The 23,249-nt window shown below is 52.4% G+C and overlaps 1 protein-coding gene across 3 annotated transcripts in view; it reads left to right on the top strand.

The window, feature by feature from the left end:
• VWF (von Willebrand factor) overlaps nucleotides 1-23,249 on the top strand; it is a 134,855-nt gene that overhangs the window by 22,489 nt on the left and 89,117 nt on the right. For 2 of the 3 annotated variants that reach the window (XM_081248296.1, XM_081248297.1), the window contains exons 7-10: nucleotides 13,325-13,541; nucleotides 14,880-15,002; nucleotides 15,888-15,999; nucleotides 16,836-16,882. In XM_081248296.1, the coding sequence (XP_081104422.1) occupies nucleotides 13,325-13,541; nucleotides 14,880-15,002; nucleotides 15,888-15,999; nucleotides 16,836-16,882 (499 nt within the window). Of the gene's footprint in view, nucleotides 1-12,577; nucleotides 13,213-13,324; nucleotides 13,542-14,879; nucleotides 15,003-15,887; nucleotides 16,000-16,835; nucleotides 16,883-23,249 lie in introns of those variants that run through there. The other variant, XM_081248298.1, reaches the window with a different exon arrangement.

Below are 23,249 nucleotides of genomic sequence, written 5' to 3'. Positions count from 1 at the left end.
CCCAGTACAACCCCATTCTTTTGGAGGCGGGGGATTGATCTGAGCACAGCTTGGGGTTAGAAGGAGAGCAAGTTGCCTACACACATGGACACGGAGGGGGGAAGTGCAGGAGTCAACTTTTCTTCTGGGGCTTCTTGTAACCCAGGGGCATTTCGGATTGAGGGCCCTCCAGGAGCCCAGTGCAGCCGGGAGGGGAGGAGGAGAGATTTTACCCTGTCTTTCTTTATTTCCAAACGTACACTTCCATAGATGGCTGTGGTTCGCTGTCCCCCGCCCTTTTCAGTGTTCTCTAGGCAGGGGTAGGATTGCGGGGTTGGTGGAGGGGAGGGTGACGGGGAAGTTGGTTGGTGAGCTGGGTGGGGGGCAGGTAGGTACCTCTGTTACCGAGGGCATGGGCTTGTCTCACTTTATTTTGCAAACACAGGCAGCGCAGAGTAAGTGCAAGACAAGTGTTCCCACCCTCGTGGTACAAAGGAATGCTCTCATTGACCCCGAAGAAGAAGTGGGAGGTGAGGACAGGATTTTCAAAAGGGGAACCTGATACAGAGGCAGAACAGAGAAGGCAGCGGGGCACTTTGTCTCCCGGAGACAGAGGGGGAGAGCCTGGGGGGTGGGACGTTGGGGAGGTGCTGGGAGAGAGTCCAGAGAGGCCTCCTGTGTCTCCCAGGTGCCTTTGGAGGCTCCAGCTGCACACTTGCTACTCACTTTGTCTCCTGGGTGCCGTAAAGTTCTTATTAACCAGTGTCCTGGGAGCAGGTTAAGAAATCGGTTCCCAAGTTTTCAGGGCTGGGCCGAGGCCCCCCAGACACTCAGACCTCCCAAGGCACAAGCTCCTTCTAGGTTGTTTACCTGAGAAGGGGCTGGGCTTTGTCTCAGCCAGTCAGGCTGTGTTTGCCCACGAGCGGGGCACCCCCCCTTGGCTGGGAAGCACAAAGACATCTCCTGGGAGGTGATTGATGTGGTCTCTGGAACTGTCCACAGCCTGCTTAGTCCCGCTGGGTCCGTGGGTTCAGAAGTCGGGCTGGTAAATGGGCATCATTTACAAGGGATTGCCATTGTGGCTCCAAGAGCCGTATTCAGTGGCAAAGTGTTCCGTAGGGGAGACGGCACTGGCTGGAGAGCTTTCCTTGAGCTGCCAGAATCTATCCGCCCACTTCTCTGGAACTTTCTGTCTTTCTAGGGTGGCAGCAAGGAGTCAGCTCATTCTGAGAGCCAGGTCATATTACTTATACCCGGGGGATGAATGTTTCCTTGTTATGCCAACAAAACCCGGAGCCTCTCTGTTGGGACGGATAATGGCTTGTTTGATGGCACACAGATTTGCGGGTTTTTTTTTTTTTTTCCAGCTTTTCAGAGGGCAGGACTGCTGGAGTCTGGGGCTCAGGGTGCAGACCTAGTAACAAAAAGTGCCCAGCTATAGGTGCTCAAATAATCGGCGTTAATTTTCAGGTAACTCTACTACACAATGAATGTTTGAGAGAGATCCTTAGGTCACTTTCAAAAAACAAATTTAATTCTGTCAGTCTGGGGAATGTCAGCAAGGGCTGAACCTTACACAGGGATCTTGTTTGTGTCCTGTAGCCCTGTCTGCACCGTGAAGCCCACGGCTCCAGGAGGCTGGATGTAGGCTGCAGCTGGCCCATGCAATGCTCTTTCTAATTAGAAAAAGGGCACCCCTTTCTCAAGACACTTTACCATCACCTGCTGGGGAGTTGCCATAGTAAACACTATAAATATACCTAGAACATAGTACACATGTATGCTGTCTGTCATGGGAACGGTAGCCTTGGGTGTGTTGCCACTGCACTGTGCGACTTGCAGAGAGCTATACTTGATGGCCATGAACTTGGCCTCGCTTCCACTGGGAGGTGTCATCGCTGCAACCCTGCTCCTCCTTAGGATAAACTCCTCCATAGTGGAGGGCCGTCTCCTGCTTCTGCTGCTCACATCTGAACATGAGGCCACTTCTGTTACCGAACTCAGGTCTGGCTGCTGGCTGCTGGCTGCTTGAAAGCCAATACTCAGGAGGCCAGTGCTGGTAGAAACAGAAATGTTGCTCTAATCCGAAAGCCGGCAGTTTGGGGAGAAGACGGGACTCGTGTCCCAGAATCGACACCAAAGGTTTTGCTTGGCCATGAAAGCTTTTAAAGGGAAAAAGGGGAAGTCATTTCAGTGAATCATCAAGATAGAGGGTCAGATTCATCGCCATCCACTGCGTGCAGGCTTGTCGACTCCTTGTAATCTTTCTTTGAGATGTTATGTTCTTCACACAGTTTGTGAGATTACTGAAGGGGAAGCTGGGGAAAGGAGCTGGTCCCCTGTTAATCACTTATTCTCCGTGTCTATTTCTTTGATCTAAGGAAAGAACAGGTTAAGCAAAGAACTGTGTGACCAGAAGATCTGAAAGGTGTGCTTGGGTTGGAGGTTAGTTAAAATATAGCTTTGCTAATGTGATAGTGCAAAAGGGGCCTCCTGCAGGGACCTCCTCCTGCAAAAAGCTGCTTATACTTCCCTGCCCCTGGCCCGCTGAGTCCTCTCCATATCCCTCCTCAGAATCGGTTCTCAAGACGACTCGTCTTTCTTTTCATCAACGTTAGGAATCTCAGGCTCATAATAACTCAGAGTGAGATGAGATTCCAGAAGCTCTCTAGTCAGTCTCCTGCCCACGTATGTTCAGCTAGGCAGGTGGTACCGTGACCTGGACTTTAAGACTCAAGTCTCTGAGACATCCTTGCTGGGCTCTTCCCCGCTGTTGTGCAGAGCTCAACCCTCTGCAGCCCTTCTTGACTCCCTGAGGAGGAGTCACCCCTTTCTTTTACCCCCAGTTGAAGATGAAGACCTCCCTCGGTGCCCTTGACTACTGGAGAAGCCAGATGCTTGCAGTCTGGTTTTTCTAGGTCCTATTCAGGACTTCGTGTCCAGTGGTACTCCCATCTGTCACCTAACAGTCCCAGGTTGGCTGTTTTCCACTGGCTCTGAATTTGACGTTTATTTGGGGAACACAAGCCTTATTCCTTTCGTTCTGCTGCTGTTCATGTCTGCACATTTTCTCCCCCTCTCCTCCTCCTCTGAAAGCCTGCTGTTCACCTGTAATTCCTCTTCCCCCCAGGAAGGCACCTGTCCCCGCTGGAGCTAACATTTGTAAATACTCAAGTTTACTTTGAATGACAGTAACATGTGCCCTCCACGGCACAGAGAGGCACACGAAATACCCATTCTGCTGGGGACAACGCAATTCACTCTTCACATCCTCGTGAAATATCGCCCACGCCTTTTATTTGCAAAATTCGTACTCAGCTCTTTCTCCTGTTTCTGCCCACAGTCGCCTTGGAAGGAGGCTCACAGGCCTGGAGGGAGGTGATTTGGTGGGAGAGGGGCTAAGTGCCCTGGCAGAGCTGGGGGCTTACTGACCACATCCACTCCTGGCATTCCTGCTTCCTCTCCTGGCCTCCTGCTTTCACTTAATTGGCCTGGAATAGACTTTTCTTGGAGACTGGGAAGAATTTTGTTACGTTCATTTGCTTGGTAGAATAGTTGTGATTCATAGAGAGACCAATTGTGTGAGAGTCTGGTCCAGGGAAGGTCAGTAAATCTCAAGAAGAGATCCTTGTAACCCAGGACCCCCAGAGGAGTTAGTTGTCAGGTAACCTGAGCTGGTTCTGCTCCGCTGCTCAGATGGTGCCCACCCACTGTGTCCTAGTGATGCTTACATCCGAGTTGGGGTTTGAACACAAGTACACACACACACGTACACATACACCCATACACATATACACATACACAGGCATACACATACACACACACACATACACACGCGCGCACGCACACACATACACACACGCACACACACACACATGCACACACATACACGTGCGTGCACACATGCGCACACACATATACACACATGCACACATGCACAATACACACATGCACACACACACGCACCCGCATACACATATACACATACACATATACACATATACACACCTACACATAGGCACACACATAGGCACACACACACATGCACACACACACACACATTCCCCTTTTTTCAGAGTGAGAACTGCTCTCTCAAGTCATCCGTAGGCTAAAGAATGAGGATTTATTTTGGATACTTTGCTGAAATCTGAGAGTCCAGGGCGCGGGCCCTGGTTTGGCTTGCTTTGCTGTGTCCTCACGTAGCTGCGTCCCTGCTCTGCGGCTCAGTGTCCCCTCTGAAGACAAGTAGAGCTCTGCCCAACCCTGATGGAATAAGCACCCTTTTCCTTTCCAGCAAATTCCCTCACCCACCTGAGTGCAGGGGGCAGTGAGCCCCTGGGCTTGTGGTGGGACAGTGACCTTGGCCACTCTGCCTTTGGGGGTCTGGCCTCATGGCAGAGATCAGGGGCTGCCACAGGGTTTCAGCACTTCCCTCAGATTAAGCAGATGCAAATGCATCCCTAACCCAGCAGCCTCAAAACCCTTCCATGAAACATTTCCTAAGTGGCTTTCTTTCCCTTCTCCTCCTCCCCGGCGAGGCCAGGAATCTGAAGGTGCCCATCAGCACGTATTTATTGAGGTGTTTTGTATCTTAACTCTGTGCAAGTCCGATTTGCAATCTCACTCAGGGACAAGACACATAGGAGATATTGACACAAACAACACATGACAGAGAACAACACAAATGCCATTTCGGGTTAGTAAAGGGTGAAGTGGTGCAGCAGCTCTTCTCACACAGCTGGTTATCCTTCCTGACCGGGAGCAGGATGGGTGGAGCTGTTCCAGCCCCAGAGCTTGCACGAACCCCACAGTGGGAACCGGGGGTGGGAACTCGGCCCTTGTCCTCCCAGCCAGCTGGTCCTGCCCTGATCCCGGCTCAGATGCTGCCCAGGAGAACAGGGGGGAGGGGGAGAAGGGTCCTTTGGAGGACTCTGTGGCCATCTCCCTTGGCACTGGGGACTTCAGTGACATACCCAGTTACCCTACTTCTCAAGAGGGCTGAACACCAAGTATCTCAGAGAGAGGAATGTTCAGCTCCACAAAACCCTAGAGTTAGTGGAAATCATGGCGTCTTTTCGAGCCAGATCTTGGAATGTGGGTGGGAATCCCAGGCCAGGCAGAAGTTATAATTAGAATCAGCAACCCTCCCCCATCCATCCTTACAGGCTGACCAATGAGAAACTGTGCCCTGCCACAGGGGTGAATTCCTGAACCCACTGCTTTGGACCAGTTCAGGCCCAGGCACCTCTGGACCTCCTCCAGGGACAGCCGTGGGACACCCACCCCAGGGCCTGGCTGAACAGTCTTGCACTTTATATATTAGCCTCCCCTTTCTTTGTTCACTTCAGACCTAGGAATGCCCCCCTCCCTTCTCCTTCGTCAGCTGTTTGGGAACTAACACAATAGCTAAGCTCCAGATCTCTTGCTGCTGTTTCCTCTCCTCAAGCCCCCATTCCCCTCCCATCTGCCCTTGGGTAGATGTGCTTCTTTTCTCTCTCTCTCCCTCGAATCGGCTTGGCATCTCCAGGGAGGAGGCCTGGTCTTCTCTAATGAACTGAAAATGTGATTAAGTTAGGCTCCAATTGGGTCTGCACAGCCCCCCAGGCAGGGTGAGGTCATGGCTTGATGGAGCTGGGCTGGTGCTCTCTTGCCAGCCCCTGGCACCCCAGACGAGAGGTGCAGGAAGAGAGAAGTAGCTGATGCTGGGCATCAGAGCCAGGGAGATGCTGGAAGTGAATTAGCTGATCCTCTTTGTTCTCCCTGCCAGAATGGTTTTCCAGGGGGCTGAGGAGAAGCCATTTTCGAGCTGTTCAGCTAGTGTTGACAATAGGCCAATGATAATAGTCACAGGCACTCGACTGCCCTCCCTCTGTAACGTCATTTAGTTTTATTTTGCAGCAAAGTCTAAGGCAGGAATTGCTGCCTTTGTTAGTTAGGACTAGATTCTCCTGTGCCAGGACACCTAAAGTAGAAACAGCTTACACAGTATAGAAGTGTATTTCTCCCTCATTGTCAAGGAGTTCAGGGTGGGATGTCCAGTACGGATGCCATGGGGTTGGGATGAAGGGTCCTTCTGTCTTATTTCTCTGTTGTCCTCAGCCTCTTGGCCCAAAATGGCAGCTTATGTGTCAGGCATCATGACGACATTCCAGTGTAGGAAGACAAGCATTGAAAGAAGCACACCCTCCTTTGGAGGCTGCTTCCAGGGAGTTGCACATGACACTCCTGCTTATGTCCCGGGGGTGGGGGCAAAGCTTAGTCTTATGGCCACTCCCAGATGCAAGGGAGGCTGAGAAATGGGATCTTTATTCCCAGGGGCTATGTGCCCAGGGGAAGATTGACACCCGAGGGTTTTCTGACTAAGAGAGAAAGGAGGAATAGATCCTGGGCAACTTTCAATCTCTTCTGTAATCTCACTCTTTTAAGGGTGAGGAAATAAAGGTGCAGAGAGGGGAGATAATTTTCCTGAAGTCACACATTTTGTAAGTGATGGGGTTGGTGCTTCTAAAACCTGCACTCTATCCACTGTACTACACTGTCTTCTAATCTGATTGATAGGAAACAAGGTGGGGAGGGTGGGGGCATCGGGAACATGGAAAACCAGGTAAATTGAGGTTGGGTGGCAGTGATCTCAGGTGGCCTTGGCCTGCAGTGGCTTGAAGCAGGGTTTCAGTTCCCGGCCTGAGACTGAAGTCAGGCCGTGGCAGTGAGAGCGCCGAAACCTAGACACTAGACCACCAGGGACCAGTGGCCAGTGACAAGGCCCTGGCCTGTCAGCTGTGTAGAAATGAACTTCCGCATAGAGATGGAAAGTAGTGAAACAAGTGAAGTGTTTATTAGGAGGAAAAAGGGTACGTGTGGATAGACACATGGGCGGGCTCAGAGGGAGAATCTTGCCTTTGTGGCAGTTTGAATCACTATTTTTTTTTTTTAAAATTATTTATTTATTTATTTATGGCTGCATTGCGTCTTCGTTGCTGCTTGCAGTCTTTCTCGAGTTGCAGAGAGCGGGGGCTACTCTTCGTTGTGGTGCGCGGGCTTCTCATTGCGGTGGCTTCTCTTGTTGCGGAGCATGGGCTTTAGGTGTGTGGGCTCTAGTAGTTGTGGCCCACGGGCTTAGTTGCTCCGCGGCATGTGGGATCTTCCCAAACCAGGGATCGAACCCGTGTCCCCTGCATTGGCAGGTGAATTCTTAACCACTGCGCCACCAGGGGAGCCCTGAACCACTTTTATGGGACATTTCTTCTGGGTTTCCTTTGGCCCATCATCTTGCTTTGCCTGGTTTTCTGAGTACGTATTTGGTTTATTTTAGGGTCCTCCCCTGTGTGCGCACGCATCTCTTAGCCAGGATGGATTCTAGCGAAGAGGCTTATGGGTAGGTTGACATCACTTACTACAGGGTGGCACCTCCTCCCTTTTGGACCCCCGAGGAGCCTTTATGCACATGGTAGTCTGGAAGGTCTCCTTGACCTCGAGAATGAGAAATATGTGGTCTCTTATCTGCACAGGGCTTAGCTTCTCCTCCCTCTTGCTATCTTGGAGATCTGCCCACAGGGTACAAACTCCAGAGGCTCAGCCTGGGGCCCATCTATCTCCTGCAGGAGCCTGACCTGGATGGCATCAGGGTTTGAGTCCGCTCGGTGACTCTTTCACCAGTACAGCCATTGGCAAACTAAATCGGCTGAGAGCCCTTTACACTCTTAAAAATGATTGAGGACCTCAAAGAGTCTGTTTATCTGGCTTATATATGTTGATATTTGCCATATTAGATATTAAAATGGAAAACTTTAAACATATTAATTCCTTAAAAAATAAGAAACATTATATTTAACATGAATACCATCATTTGAATAAAGATAGCTATAAATTCCAAACAAAAAAAAAAGTTTGGGGAGAAGAATGGCGTTGTTTCAGTTTTGCAAATCTCATTACTGTCTGGCTTGAGAGAAATCAGCTGGATTCTCTCATCCGTGTCTGCAGTCAGCCTGTTGTGATACCACACATCATGTAGCCTCTGGAAAATTCCACTGTGCATTTGAGAAAGAATGAGAGCATAAAGGTCAGATAACATCTTAGTGTTATTATGAAAATAGTTTTGACCTTGTGGATCCCTGAAAGAATCTTGGGAGTCTGTAGGGGGGTCCCTGGGCCACACTTAGAGAACTGAGGACCTACTGAATTCTTCACTCTTTCCTTGCTTCAGTTTCCAACCCTGGAAGGCTGTATGCAGCCTTTCTCTGAGGCTTGTGTTCTCTGAAGGGGTCTTCAGGCCTCGGAAGGGCCCGTGAGTGTGAGTGGATGAGGTGGTGGTCTCTGAAACAGTTTTATTTCTTGGGTTATGGAGAGTGCAGACCACCATGGAGGGGAGGAGGGGTTTGGTCTGCCTGACCTTAAAGCCGGGAGATGGGTGGAGACTCTGTGGAGGACCGTCCGGCCGGGGGTTCTATAGGTCAGTGGCCCTGGGGGGGTGGCGAGAAGCGAGAGGAAGCCGCCCAGCTACCCAGCAGCCTGTGTCCCTCTGGCCTACCCAACACTGCCGTGCATGACTGTGCCCTACTCCCACAGACGACGGGGTGCAGGAGACAAGCCTACATCATGGATGGCTTGGGATCCAGGCATGGGAACCCAGGCCCGCTCACCAAACCCTGCAGTGGATGGAGTGGCCTGGGATGAATCAGAGAAAGGCACCTACGAGTGCTTTACTCGGGGAATAACAAACAGAGGGTCTGGAGGCACGAGCTTAGGAGAAAATAGAAACTGATTCAAGGAGAGTCCGTAAGGTTGGGGATATGACAGGGGCCAGAGCTAGCTGCTAAGAGAAGCTGAGGCCACTGACCTATTAGAACAGTGTCCCGGGGGCAGCCGTGCCTTTCCCAGGGGGTCTGTTAGCAACACCGGCTTTGGCTCAACCGTAATTACTCTGTTTCTCCTCCTGCCTGAGCCTGGCTAACAGCCTTGCCTGGCGTGGCCTCCCTTCTGCCCTGAAACCAAATCCCGTGTCGCGTCCAGAGCCTGGTTCAGACTGTGCATCCTTCCCTGGTACCCCGGCTGCAGGTTCCTTCCTGCTGCGATTGGCCGCGCTACTGGGAAGACAGCCTTAAATTGAGACCACGTCTTCTGGCTGTTACGTAAACCTTCCCTATGGAAACACCTGATGCAGGTAGCTCCAAAGCTCCCTGAGAACAGGAGGGTATGACTTTCTCATTGTTGTGTTCATGACTGTTGATCCAGCACTTTCTTATTGCCTGGTCTGTGCGTCTTGGGGATACAGCTCCTGTCTTTGAAAAGCCTGCAGGGAAACGGGTAAGACGGCCCCAGAAATCAGGCAGGAGTAGATGCACCCAGAGGCCTGTGGGAGCCTCTGACTCCGGGACCAAGTCTGCTTGCTTTCTATTGTGGGTCTTGCCTGGCACAATGCCTGGACATTGTAGGTGTGCAAGAAATTGAATGAGACGTTGGGGTGCGTTCAGGAAACCATCAGTAATGTGGGACATGGGGAGGGGGAGGGCTGAGCCAGGGCAGGAGGCTGGGCTCAGACCATGGAAGGCCAGGCCTCCCTCCTCCCTCACGTGCTGGAACTTTGCCCTCCAAGATGGGGTGGGACTTAGACTTACCTTTTCTATTGACTACACGGCCTGTGCTTGCTGAGCAGAGGTTTGTTCGCCTCCTACTGGTCCGTGTCTCTTCACTGGCTCTGAAAGGACATCATAGCTCCATCTTGGACTTGGGTCCACGGAGGTGTCCTGTCTCGGGACCTGGCCTGGCAGGGCTGCCTGTGGTGGATCAGGGAAGAGATGTCTGGGAGGCAGAGATGGCAGGCTAGGTGTGTCACCCTCTGCCACTGCAGGTTGCGGCCGGATGGGCTGCAGGGGCTGGTAGACGTCTGGAAGTCCTCCCTGACCGTCACACTGTGGTCACCCTAGTGACCAAGCTCAGGCCGGGGCTGCCAGAGGAAGGATGGAAAGACAGACTTTTCCTAGAAAACAGCCTTCTTGCTAAGGCTTTCTGTAAACCATTTAATACCTCCAGGGACCTCCCGGGAAATGTGCTGGAGTACTGTTCCCACTTTTCCTTTGAGCAGGGAAAAGACAAAGGTGGGCCAGCTGGAGACGGGCCATGCTGGACTCTGCACCTCCCTGCTCTCAAAGGGAGAGGGGGTGCCTGGACTCCTGGTCCTGTGTCCACCGAGGTGCCTGGTGCCTGTGCCTGCGAGAGCTGGTTCTGTGGTGCAGGGATGGCTCTAAGCCACTGTCCTACAGCCCAGGCGGTGGCAGCAATCACTAGAAAAACCCCATGGCGTTGCCTTTGGGAGCTCTTTTTCTGGTTCCAAATTGTATGGGGGGCAAGAGGTGGGCAAGAGCCAAGGCCCTGGCCCTCCTGGGGGCGCCCTCCACTGCCCTGTGAGAGTCCAGGGACCTCACTTTCTGAGTGGCATTTCTGATGGGCCAGGCAGTGTGACAGAATGGAAGGAACCAGACACAGGCCTCAGCCTCCTTCCCTGAGTCTCACTTGCCAGTGAGGATGGAGATTCTTAGACCTGCCGATTAGAAAGAAGAGTGGGTTCCTCCATCAGCCCCCGCTTCGTTCTGGAGGAGTGTGACCCTCCCAGGTAAAAGATCCACAAGAGCTGCCCTCTGTTCACCAGGGAGCCCCCAGATACTACTGAATTGATAGTGTTGCCGTGGCAACCATTCATCCCCGGACAACCCAGGCAGATGGAGATGGGGAAAGGGACAAAGATGTCCCTCTGTCCTGCTGGTGACCTGCTCACCATTCTGAAGCTAAACCTAATGGCAGGAAGGACAGTGGAAGGCCTCTGTTTGGTGGCCAGGATGCCGATGACGATGACGATGATGATACGGGGTCACCATGTCTTAGGCTAACCTTTTACGTGCGTTATTCCATTCGGTCTTCATTTCAGTCTTTTCAGATAGGCGCTGTTATTATTGTCCCATCCACAGAGGAGGCGGGGTTGAGTAAACAGCCAGGCTCACACAGCCAGCACGTGGAAGAGGCGGAGGCTGGGCCTGGGGCTGTGAAGTCCCAACAGGTCCAGGGCAGGACCCTACCTGGCATTGTATTCAGAAACCTCAGTTTCCCCCGTGTGAAGTGCTCACGTGGCAAATGGAAGGATGCTTGTCATCACCCGAGGCCTCTGTGACATGGGACCCACGGCAGCCGTCTTTGTTCATGGGCTGCTTGCTCGGCTCCAGGCTCCATGTGTCCACCTGTGAGACAGTGTCTGTAGCTGGTATTCCCGTCTTACTCCAGGACACCCGTCCGTCTCCAATGAGGGACGAGGCTTACCTCCATGCCCGCTGCTAGGCAGTGGCAGAGCTGGGCTTCAACCTCTGCTTTTTCTCGGCCACGCAGGGAGGTAGCTCAGAAGGGTGGGGTCGTGGAGGGAGGGAGAGCTGCGCTCAGCCAGGCTCCCAACATGCAGAGCTGCTAACTGTCCTGCCCACAGTCCTGCCTGCTGCAGCAGCTTTGCAATTCAGCAGTCCACGCGGCTGCTGCTTTTCTGAGGTGCATAGGGAAACAACTATGCCCAACTGCTTGGGCCAACTGGCCCTGGAGCTCCCCGGGTCCACCCCAGGGCCTTCAGCGATCAGGGGCCTGGTTCTGATGGCAGACTGTGTAGGCTGGGCAGGGATAAGACACAGGTTTCCCTAGGACCGCAGCATGGCCCTGGTGCTTCCCCAGGTGGGTCTTCTGGGTGTTGAGTAGCACTGGGTCAGATTTCTATTCCTCCAGAGGCCATGGGCCTGGCTCCCGGCTCTTGATTTACACAGCTTCGCTCTGACCACCCCTTGTACAGTTTGAGCAGACTGGATTTCCCTCTTCTCAAAACTGGTCACTTCTTTCCTTTTTTTACTGTCCCCTTTACGAACGCCGATTTGCTCGGATTTACCTGCCAGGGCTCAGCCCTTCCTTCAGATGCTCTCATACTCCTTTCATTTTAGCTGAAGTCCTTTCACAAACAACTGGCTTCCATTCATTTGCAGAGCATGTCTATGCATGAAAGGAATTATGCACCCAGTGGGGATCACTAACAGCGACAATACTGTGTTGTGTTAAATCTACAACAAAGTGTGATATCGACTGTAAGATGCACCCAATTTCAGAGATATTACGTCATGAAAAAGATGTGCATTTAAATTACTAAAAGCACAGGGCTTCCCTGGTGGTGCAGTGGTTGAGAATTCGCCTGCCAATGCAGGGGACACGGGTTCGAGTCCTGGCCCGGGAAGATCCCACATGCCGTGGAGGAACAACTAAGCCTGTGTGCCACAACTACTGAGCCTGTGCTCTAGAGCCCTCAAGCCACAACTACTGAGCCCACGTGCCACAACTACTGAAGCCCACGTGCCACAACTACTGAGCCCGCGTGCCACAACTACTGAAGCCCACGCGCCTAGAGCCCGTGCTCCACAACAAGAGAAGCCACCGCAGTGAGAAACCCACGCACCACAACGAAGAGTAGCCCCCGCTCGCCACAACTAGCAAAAGCCTGTGCACAGTTACGAAGACCCAACGCAGCCAAAACTAACTAACTGACTAACTAAATAAATGACCAAAACACAGAATGCAGAGACGCTCACAAATGCGGTGTATAGGGAGGGGTTTGTGCTAACGTGTCCAGGAGTCATCAGTGAGAACCACTCCAAACCTGCCTGTGTAATGGGGTCGAGGTTGGCAACAAAGTGATGAAACCCAGGAAGAGTCCTTGCCTGGTAGCTCCCTGGCACACATCATAGAGTCCTGGCATGTTTTTGCTGATGGGAACTGGTCCAGTCTTGTCCCAGGAATCCTCTCGGGAAGGTTTGCTCAACTGCATCCCTGACACACTGAGTTTACATCTCTGTGGATGAGGCCCGGGAAGCTCTACTTTATAAAACTCCTTGTGGCACCTCCTCATCTCTGGTGGAGGAACCAAGGTCAGGGAGGGGAGGTGACCGGGGCGTGCAGAGCAGATGCTGACTGGCCTTCCTGGACTCTGAGCCACGTGGCCTCCATGAGAACTTCAAGTTCAGCTCCTTTCATGAGTGTCCCTCTGCTCTTTCCCTGCAGAGGACACTGCCTTCCAGTGGAGGTCAGGGCCCCGGCCTCTGCATTTCCAGGGTTCAGTCTAGGAGGTCGCCCTGGTCTCGGGCTGCCCCACCAAGCAGGGGTCCGACAGTGTTCCACTGACTGGACTGTTTCGTTTGACAGATGTTGACAAGCACCTACTAGGTGTGAGCGAGCATGCTTGGGTTTCCGGGCAGGGTGGGTCTCCAAGCGCCAAGGTCGGGATGCCAGGCTGCGTGGGTGGCGCCCTCGCTGAGGTGGCCTCTCCCTCCTGCAGGGCCTGTGGGAGCAGTGCCAGCTTCTGAAGAGTGCCTCCGTGTTCGCCCGCTGCCACCCCCTGGTGGACCCCGAGCCTTTCGTGGCCCTGTGTGAGAGGATGCTGTGCACGTGTGCCCAGGGGCTGCTGTGCCCCTGCCCTGTGCTCCTGGAGTACGCCCGGGCCTGCGCCCAGCAGGGGATGCTGCTGTATGGCTGGACGGACCACAGCTCCTGCCGTGAGTCAGCATGGGACCCCCGCCGGCGGGAGTGAGCGGTGTCCGTCTGGGTGTCACTCCATAAGCCCTCCGGCTGTCACACCCCAACCAGCCAGTGCCTGCCAGGACCCACATCCCGGGGACCAGTTCCCGCCCGGCTCCTGCTCTGTCCCCTGGTCACAGAGCAAGTCCCCTCCCTAACGGCTTCGAGGAGGCTTGAAAGGCCCCCCTAAAAACCCCCACGTCACTTCTCCTGCCTCTGTTCTCACGCCCCGTCTTCCTCGCTTGCCCGTGAGCAAATCCATCCCCTGGACTCAAAACCCATCCCTGACTCCGAGGGGAATCGAAGCAGTTAAAGTCTGAACTGACCGGGAGCAGGGCGGTGGCCAAAATGTCCCCGGGTGATCTTGGGATCCTGGCAGGCTTTTATCAAGTTCCTCCCTTTCATTTAATCCCCTCTCTCTTCCGGCGGGTGCTCACCATCCCTCCCCCTCTCCCTCTAATCTCATGGGTCCCTAGTCATTGTCATTGTCGCCACCCCCAAATTATCCTGATTAAGTACGAGCTTCTCCAGTCACCTTGCAGGCAGCCTCCTGTCCCCGCCGAGACTTCCCACAGATCACAGGGGGCACAGACTGTGGAGCAGCCCAAATACTTACACTGCACACATGCCTTTCAGTTTGTGTTTTTCAGCTTATAAATTAGAGCTCTTCATCTTTGCTGTGGGGTGTGAGAAGGGTGGTTATTAGCAGCAGCGATCTCCTCTGGAAGGGGGGTGGCTGTTTTCTTAGGTCTTTGAAGGAACGGTGGGGAGAGGCCTGAGGTATCTCGGAGGAGAAGTGGTTTGGGATGCTGGGAAGCTCTGGCCCTTCTGGTCCTGCAGCCTGAGCGTCAGGCAGCAGCAGGTGAAGAGAAGGGAGAAAGGAGAGCTGTCCTTGTCCATGAGGGGCTGGGTCCAGCGGGAGGACGGAGGCTTAGGTGATGCGGCCGCCAGCGCTGTCCTGCCTCAGTGGACATAGATAGAAATGAACATCCCTTGTGTGGGGCGTGGCCGTGAGGCTGTGTGCCCAGTGCTGGGTGGGGCATCTGATTGAGCCCTATTTCTTGAGGAAGAGGAGCCCTCAGAGGAGGGATGGGATGGAGGACACCACTTACCCCTTGCTTGGCCTTGGGGGCCTTGCATTTTCAGCCGGGGACGTTGGCCCCTGGGGTGCCACTGAGGTGGAGATGGCCCCTGGGTCCCTGAAGACAGAGGGGGGCAGACACAGGGGGCACAGGGGCTCTGAGCACCACGTGGCTTGTGAGATGCTGCCCTGGAAGGGAACAGCTCCGGGCAGACTCCTGAGTTTTCCATTTCAGGACCGGACTGCCCCGCGGGCATGGAGTACAAGGCATGCGTGTCCCCCTGCCCCAGAAACTGCCAGAGCCTGCACATCAACGAAGTGTGTCAGCAGCAGTGTGTGGATGGCTGCAGCTGCCCTGGTAATGACTTCCCACTTTATTTACAAACCTGAGACCTCGCCAGTGCCCTTGGCTTGGGGAAGCCAGATGAAGGCCACTTGTGCTTGTTCCCCATTGCCGACATCAGAGGCCTTTGATTTATTTTTTTAAAGTCTTTGTATGGAGTGATGAGGTTCGAGTTGGTATTTATTTCTAATGTATGTTTTCCTGTTGTACTGTGTCCATGAAAGCACGTGTGTCTGGGGAATAGAAGGATGGTCTGGGCTCCAAGAGTGACTTTGTCTTGGGAGCACATGGCCCTATCTGAGCTGCAGTGTTTTCTCAGTCAAGGAATTGTCTGGGAGAAAGATAGTCTCAACTGTTTCCTAGGTTTGTCATGTGAGCTCAGCTGAAAAAGAACTTTGCATCAGGAAGTCTTTCTCAGGAGAGACCTTGTGAGCGTTGGTGAAAGGGTCTGGTTAAGTGCTGAGAGTGAGTCTTGTGTGTTTTGACTCGTGACTTCTCTACTGGAGGAACTTGAACAAAACCCTTGCCTCCGTTTCCTCATCGGACAGGATGGAGATAAATAATCTTCCCCCTGTCTCCCACTGCATTGCTGTGAAAGATAAACATAGCACAGGTTCTTTGAGCTTCCTGGAAGAAGCCTTCAGACTAGACTCACGGCTTCCCTACTGGAAGGCCTTTGAACAAACCTGTTTCCCCCATTTCTTCGTCACTGGAGTGGAGATAAATAGCCCTCCTCCCTCTCTCATTGCAAACCATGAAAGATCGGCACCGCAGAACGAGTCCTTTGAGCTTCCTGCGAGAAGCCCTGAGCTGATGGTCACGCCCGGGGCTTCTGTGGTTGTGAGATGAGTGATGATGATGCCGAGGCTGAGTCTTTTTGCCTTGTTCCCCTTGACCCAGAGGGACAGCTCCTTGATGAAGGCCGCTGTGTGGCAAGTGCCGAGTGTTCCTGCGTACATGCTGGGAAGCGGTACCCTCCGGGCGCCTCTCTCAAGAGAGACTGCAACACCTGGTAATTGGGGCCCAGCAGTGCGGTCTGCGAGAGCTGCCCGGGTCTGTGGGAGGGGCGGCTGGGCCAGCAGGGGCAGTAAGGGCACCGGCGGCAGGTAGAACAGGACCTGGCCTGGCCTGGGGGTGGTTTGGGGAAGGGTGTGGAGGCTGATGATGGGGAGCAAGGATTACATACAGAGCGGCCTGGAGTTGGGGGGCTGGGGGGGGTGAAGGCCCCTTCGCATGCAGACAACTTCTCTAGCTTTCCCCCCAGCCATGCTTTAATAAGTGACTCTCTCTCCCTGTTGCCCCTGCTTTGCTTGAGCCGTTTCCTCCAGAAGCCCCTCTGGTGTTCCCTGGGCTGGGTCTGTCTGTCCCCTGCAAACGGGGAGAGGAGAACGCCTCCAGACCTCCTCGCTGGCTACCTTTCCCTACTGGGCAGTCTTCCAGGAGTCTCAAGGGCTGCCCAGCATGGGCCAGGGTGTTACCCCTGTCAGCAGCCCGCCCTTCCTCCGGTCTTCTACCAGCTGTGTGTGTGTATGCATGTCTGCGTGTGTGTGTGTGTGTGTGTGTGTGTGTGTGTGTGTTTGGAATTTGATTGCTTAGTGCCTGGGTAGACCCCCTAGGTTTCCCTCTTCTATCTGTCTGTTGGGGTTTCTTCCCCTTGGCATTGTCTCTATGATTCCTCTGTGGCCAAAGCCCCTTCCTGTATACCTTCAGCCTCATGAAGCCCCCTCAGGCGTGAGCGCCTTTCTTCTCTCAGACCTCTCCCCTGGGGCTGTGGGATGGGCAGTGCACTCTCTAAATCCATTCAGGGATGCCTGACCCACCTGTAACCCGTGCTTCTCTCCTCAACAGCATTTGCCGAAACAGCCAGTGGGTCTGCAGCAACGAGGAGTGTCCAGGTAGGTGAGCTTCCCCTCCCCTCTGCCCTCCTCCCAGTGGAGAGGTACAGCCTCCCTTCCTAGACTGGGAGGACCACCTGACCAGGCAGGGAAAGGTGGTCTCTGCACAGGTTGGATGCAACCCCCGACCACAGCTCCAGTGCAGAACCAGCTGTGCTAACCCTCTCCTCCCAGGCCAGCAGAGGGAGGTCCCCCAGCAACCGAAAGGGGAGACTGCACCTGGGAACTCTTTCATTGTCCTTTTCCCTTCACCTGTTTGCTCAAAGGATTACGGTTGAATGTGCTGTGAAAACTGCAAGGTCACAGGTGACTAAACAAAGATGAAGCAAATTCCTTGGAAAATTAAGAGTAAGAAGGGCCTGGTAATGCTTTAAGCTAGAAGTGAGAAATTTCTGGAATTTTCTGGAATGCCTTATCCAAAGATCTTGGCAGCATCCAAGAGCTAGGAAAACCAGGTCACTCAGTGATCCCTCCTACCCTGTCCTTGCCCTGGAAGATCTATTTAGGAAAAGTTTCCTTATAATTTCTGCCCTTTACTTTCTCCTCTGTTTAGCCCCAACTCTATTCTATCTACTGCAAATTTTGCCCACTCAAAGCTCCCTTTGCCTCACCTTCCCGATGACCCTGGCTCTTCTCCTGATGCTTCTCCCCTTTTGGTCAGTCATGTGATGTTTGCTATGTGTTAGGCATGGTGTTCAGTACTTTACATGTATTACATCATCACCACAACCTATGAAGAAGGTGCAATTTATTCTCATTTTACAAAAGAGGAAACAGATCCAGAGAGGTTAAGTAACTCACCCAAAGTCACACAGCTGCTATGAGACAGAGACAAGATTCAAACTCACAACCACCTGACTTCTGTCTTGCCTTTCCCTTTCCTCTCCTTCCTAGTGCTCGACCCATCCCTTTGCAGGAGGGTCTTTGCCCTCGTTCATGTTCATGAACCCTGGAGAGGCCCCACGCTTGGTTAAAGACCATCTCAGCCTCACTCAAATGCTGGATGCTACCTTGGGGATCCCCATGTTTGTGGAATGCAATAGAAGACCGCAAGGCAAATAGCCAAATGAGAGGCTCCCCTCCTGTTGGCCCCGAGAGACCACATTGGCTTTGGTGGGCTGGCAGGGGGTTGAGCTTACATACCTGGGATCCTATTTGGGGTCGGTGGCTTTAGAGTCACTTAGGACTTATCCAGTGCTCACTATACTGGGAAAATTCTGGAACTAGATGGAAACTAGATGGAAGGTGGGCCCCAGGACTAAGTCAATTAGTCTGGCCCAGGGATGGCCAACCAGCCGTTTATCTTCTGTGCAATGCTTGAAGGAAGCACAAAGCACAAAAGATGCTCTTGCACGTGGTGTCAGTGCTCCAATTTAACATAATCATACCCTGTGAAAGACCTAAAGAGTCATGTGAAAGCCATGAGGTCGATGTAATGGACCTGTGAAAAAACTTTTAATGTCTAAATAATAAGCATTTGTTGTATAAGATCTATGAAGTACAGTGGGTGGAATTAGGAATTTAGCTTATTGTGTTCTATCAGATTGACTACTAGATTAGGAATTCTTAATAACAACTTTCTATAGGGAGGGTCTTCCTTCCATCCATCCATCCAACCATTCATCCATCCATCTATCCAATCGCCTGTCCAACCATCTAACCATCCATCCATCCATCCATCCATCCATCCATCCATCTATCCATCCAACAATTATTTAAAAACCCACTGTGTACATGATGGAATGCTTAGTCTGGAGTAGACAATGTAATCCCCTGGTCTTCAATTCAAAATTCGGATGGTAACTTTGCTGACGATGCACGAAATTTTCTTGATGCCTTGATGGGAAGAGAGCTAGTTCCAACTCTGAGGTCTACTGAGTGGTTTGATATTGTGCCAACACAACCAATAAGCTCTTGCTCTGCACGTTCAAAGCCCTGACCCTCTTTTTCTAGATCTGGAGCTTAGTTGGTCCTTGCCTCCCTGTCCATTTCTACCCGTAGCGCACAGCATATTTCTACACCTGCCAAGAGTCAGCTGGCAGGGGTCTGTCTTATCTCCCAGGGTGAAGATTGCTGACAGAGCTTCTGATGGGAAGGTTCTGGAAGGGGATATGTCTGGCTCTCCTAGTAAAGCAAAGAGCAGGCTGGGGCTTCTCTGCAGTCCCTGGAGGAGCTGACATTGTGATTCTTAGAAATAGAGATCTGGGTTTTGATTCCCTGGAGTAAGATGAGAGTGTACTAGTTGTCTATTACTGTATAACAAAGGGCCCCCAAACTTAGCAAACAACAAACATTTATTATCTCAAAGTTTCTGTACGTCTGGAATCTGCGTGTGGCTTAGCTGGGTACCTCTGGTTCCGGATTTCTCATGAAATTGCAGTCAAGTTGTTGACTGGGGCTGTGGTCTCATCTGAAGGTTCCTCTGTAGTGAAGGGAATCACTCTGAAGCTCACTCATGGGATGGTGGCCAGGCCTCGGTCCCTCACCTTGTGGATCTCCCCTTGGGGCTGCCTCATGGCATGACAGCTGGCTTCCTCTAGGGTGAGTGACCTCAGAGAGAATGAGGCCGGGCAGCCAAGACAGAAGCCACAGTCCTTTAAACACCTGCTCTCCAAGGTGACATCTTTCACTTGTGCTGTATTATATTTGCTAGAAACAAGACCACATGTCCAGCCTGCCTTCAAGGTGAGGGCGTCACACAAGATGTGAATACAGGAGGTGGGGACCATGGAGGGGGGGACCTTAAAGTCTACCTAACACAGAGAACCTCATGTTTGGGAGTGGGAGGGAGAAAACAATCGCTGAGGAGAGCATCGGTCTGCATGGAGAGGGGCTGGAGCTTCTGTTACATGATCCTTAGGCCTTCACTGCTCCTGGCACACCTCTGTTCTGGTTAGGATTAGGGCAGCTCCAGGTGCCTGGGGCTCTGTTAGTTTAGTTTCCACTGAATCATAAATGTTTGGTTGGGATCAATGAGGAAGGAGCGTGCCTGTTAATAGGGACTGTTCCTCAAACAAATAAAGCTCTGGTGACAGAATTTCAAACTCCTGACGGAGAGTGTGGAAGGTACTCTGCTGGAGCTGGGAAGTTTATTCGTGGCCCAAGCCCTGTGAACGTGGAAAGGTAGCGTGGTCCTGGGGCTGGGAGCGTAATGGGCTGTGGACTCAGCCTGGTAGGAGTTCCAGTTCCACCGCTTACTAACTGGGTGACTTTTGGCAAACTGCTTAACCACTTGCAGCCTCAGTTTCCTCATCTGTCAAATAGGATGATAACAGCAGCTTCATCCCATGAGAGCTGTGGTTACTTGACACACAGCAAGTACTCGGTAAACATTAGGTGTTTTCATCGTCACAGCCACAGCTGTTTCATTAAGCAGGGTCAGAGAAGGATGGAGACACAGAGGAGCCGGGGATGGGGAGGGGTGGTGCAAAGCAGGGTGTGGCCGGGACAGGTGGGGCAGGAGGCAAGACAGAGCCTGAGCCTTCCCTGGGCTTGGTGGCATGGAGGCCCATGCGCCTGCCTGGCCTGGAGCGGGAGGGAGGACCTTGGTGCAAGGCGTTGCTCTTTTTTTTTTTTTTTTTTTTCGGTACGCGGGCCTCTCACTGTTGTGGCCCCTCCCGTTGTGGAGCACAGGCTCCGGATGTGCATGCTCAGCGGCCATGGCTCACGGGCCCAGCCGCTCCATGGCATGTGGGATCTTCCCGGACCGGGGCACGAACCCGTGTCCCCTGCATCGGCAGGCGGACTCTCAACCACTGCGCCACCAGGGAAGCCCTGTGCCTCAGTTTTCTTTTCTGTAAACTGGGAATAATAATGCCAGCCTCACGAGAGCAGTAAATGAGGTAGTGCCCATAGAGCACTTAGAAATGCGTCTTGCATGTTTGGTTGAGATTATGTTAATGTGATTTAGAGGCAGGCTTTGGTGAACATTTATGCTGGGAGGAAGCCTGAGTTGCTTTGAAGAAGGCCTGTGGGCTGGCCTTTCTATAGCCGCATGGAAAAGTGTAGAAGCCAATGAGCTGAGCAGAACAGCCCCATGGAGGCTCCTTTCCTGTGAACAGAGGGGCTTATTTAGAAGAGGTAACATGTTTCCATCAAATGAGAGACTTTTTTTTCTCCTCCTTTTTTCCATGAGGGAGGATTCTTATTCATGTAGTGGACTTACTTTAACTTCTGGCTGTTCTTGGTTTTATGCTATTTGCTATTTTAAGAATCACCTGCTTTGCGTGCATTCACCGAACTTTTATTGCCCACCTGCTGCGTCCAGTGGTGGCCAGCGGCTTGTCAGGCTGCCTTTTGCTGACCAGCTGGCTGGGAATGTCTTGGGCATCCTCTGGGCAGAGCTTGGGCGAGTGTCACCGTGTGGCGCATTCTTCTGGCTCCTGTTCCAGCCCCCGGGCCCACGGCTCCCTAGCACCTCACTCAGCTGTGTTTCTGGGTTTCCCGTGTGGTCAGCCCCATCCCTCAATTGTACCAAGGAGATAAGCTAAATATAATACAGTATTTAGATTTCTGATTCCCGAGAAACTCCAGAACGCCCATCGGGGGAGGTCAGAGCAGGAAATCAGATCAGAGGATTAGATTCTGACCCAGAAGTTTTGCTTTCCAATGTTTGCATATTTTCTCATTGACCCCTCTTTTCCTGAGCATTGTCAGAGATAATGCAAGTTTAATTTCTTACTCAGATAAGAGTGCTGTTGAGAAAACAAAGAGAGGTTGGGGGAGGAATTCCCACCCATCGCACTGCAGTGGGGTCAAGACATGTGATACAAAGGGCCGTGTCATTCTGTTTGTAGAATGATGGTAGCTTCCAAAAAATAGCCTTTTTTTGTTTTTTTTTGTTGGTACGCGGGCCTCTCACTGTTGTGGTGTTTCCCGTTGCGGAGCACAGGCTCCGGACGTGCAGGCTCAGCGGCCATGGCTCATGGGCCCAGCCGCTTCGCGGCATGTGGGATCTTCCCAGACCGGGGCACGAACCCGTGTCCCCTGCATCGGCAGGCGGACTCTCAACCACTGCGCCACCAGGGAAGTCCCAAAATAGCCATTTAAAAAAGACTTGGTTGTGACACCTGTGGATTTGGAATTCCAGCGTGGCTATAATCAGTCGGGATGACCCTGGCCCCTAAGTCATTGCCTGTTCTGCTCGGACTTCCACAAACAGTGACCCCTCACTCGTGCCCTTCTTGTGGGGCAATGCAATGGGGAGGCACGATCTGCTTCTACCACACTTCTGACACCACATGTGTGTGTGTTTCCCCCCGACAACCACCAGTCCTTCGACTTTCTGGACACCACCCGGGTGTCCTACGATTCAGTTCAGTTCTGACCCTGACTACCCAGAATTAGCACAGACCCCGCAGGTGAAGGGCTCCATCCAAGGGCTCCTGCTTTTGATGCCAGCTATGATAATTGCTAGAATGGCTCACAGAACTCAGGCAAACACTTTACTTACTATTACTGGTTTATTACAAAAAATATTATAAAGGAGACAAATGACCAGCCAGATGAAGATGTACACAGGGTGAGCTCTGGAAGGGTGCTGAGCACAGGAGCTTCTGTCCCTGTGGAGTTGGGGTGTCCTACATGTAAATATGTTCACCAACCTGGAAGCCCTCCCAACTCTGTTGTTTAATAGGAGTTTTTATGGAGGTTTTACTATATAAGCATGACTGATGTTTTTTTTTTTTTTAAGATTTTTTTTGATGACCATTTTTTTTTTTTTTGCGGTACGTGGGCTTCTCACTGTTGTGGCCTCTCCTGCTGCGGAGCACAGGCTCCGGACGCGCAGGCTCAGCGGCCATGGCTTACGGGTCCAGCCACTCCGTGGCATGTGAGATCTTCCCGGACCGGGGCACGAACCCGCGTCCCCTGCATCGGCAGGCAGACTCTCAACCACTGTGCCACCAGGGAAGCCTGATTAGGACCATTTTAAAAGTCTTTATTGAATTTGTTACAATGTTGCCTCTGTTTTATGTTTTGTTTTTATGGCTGCCAGGCATGTGGGATCTTAGCTTCCCGACCAAGGGTTGAACCCACACCCTCACGTTAGAAGGCGAAGTCCCAACCATTGGACCGCCAGGGAAGTCCCTAAGCCTGGTTGATTATTAACTCAGTCTCCAGCCCCTCTCCCTTCCCTGGAGTTTGGGGGATGGGACTGGAAATCCCAACCCTCTAATCATACTTAGGTCTTTCTGTAACCAGTCCCCATCCTGAAGCTCTCGAGGGACCTGCTAAGAGGGGCTTCAGTAGAACAAAAGATGCCCCTCTCACCCAGGACATTCCTAGGGCCCTAGAAGCTCTGTATCAGGAATCAGGGACAAAGACATGTATATTTCTTCTTATCACAGAAGATGAAGCTGGTGAGGAT

This window comes from Mesoplodon bidens (genome assembly GCF_964165515.1).
Source record: "Mesoplodon bidens genome assembly, chromosome: 11".
Lineage (NCBI taxonomy): Eukaryota > Metazoa > Chordata > Mammalia > Artiodactyla > Ziphiidae > Mesoplodon > Mesoplodon bidens.
The sequence above is the reverse complement of the archived record's forward strand: the minus strand, read 5'-3'. Positions and strand labels throughout refer to the sequence as shown.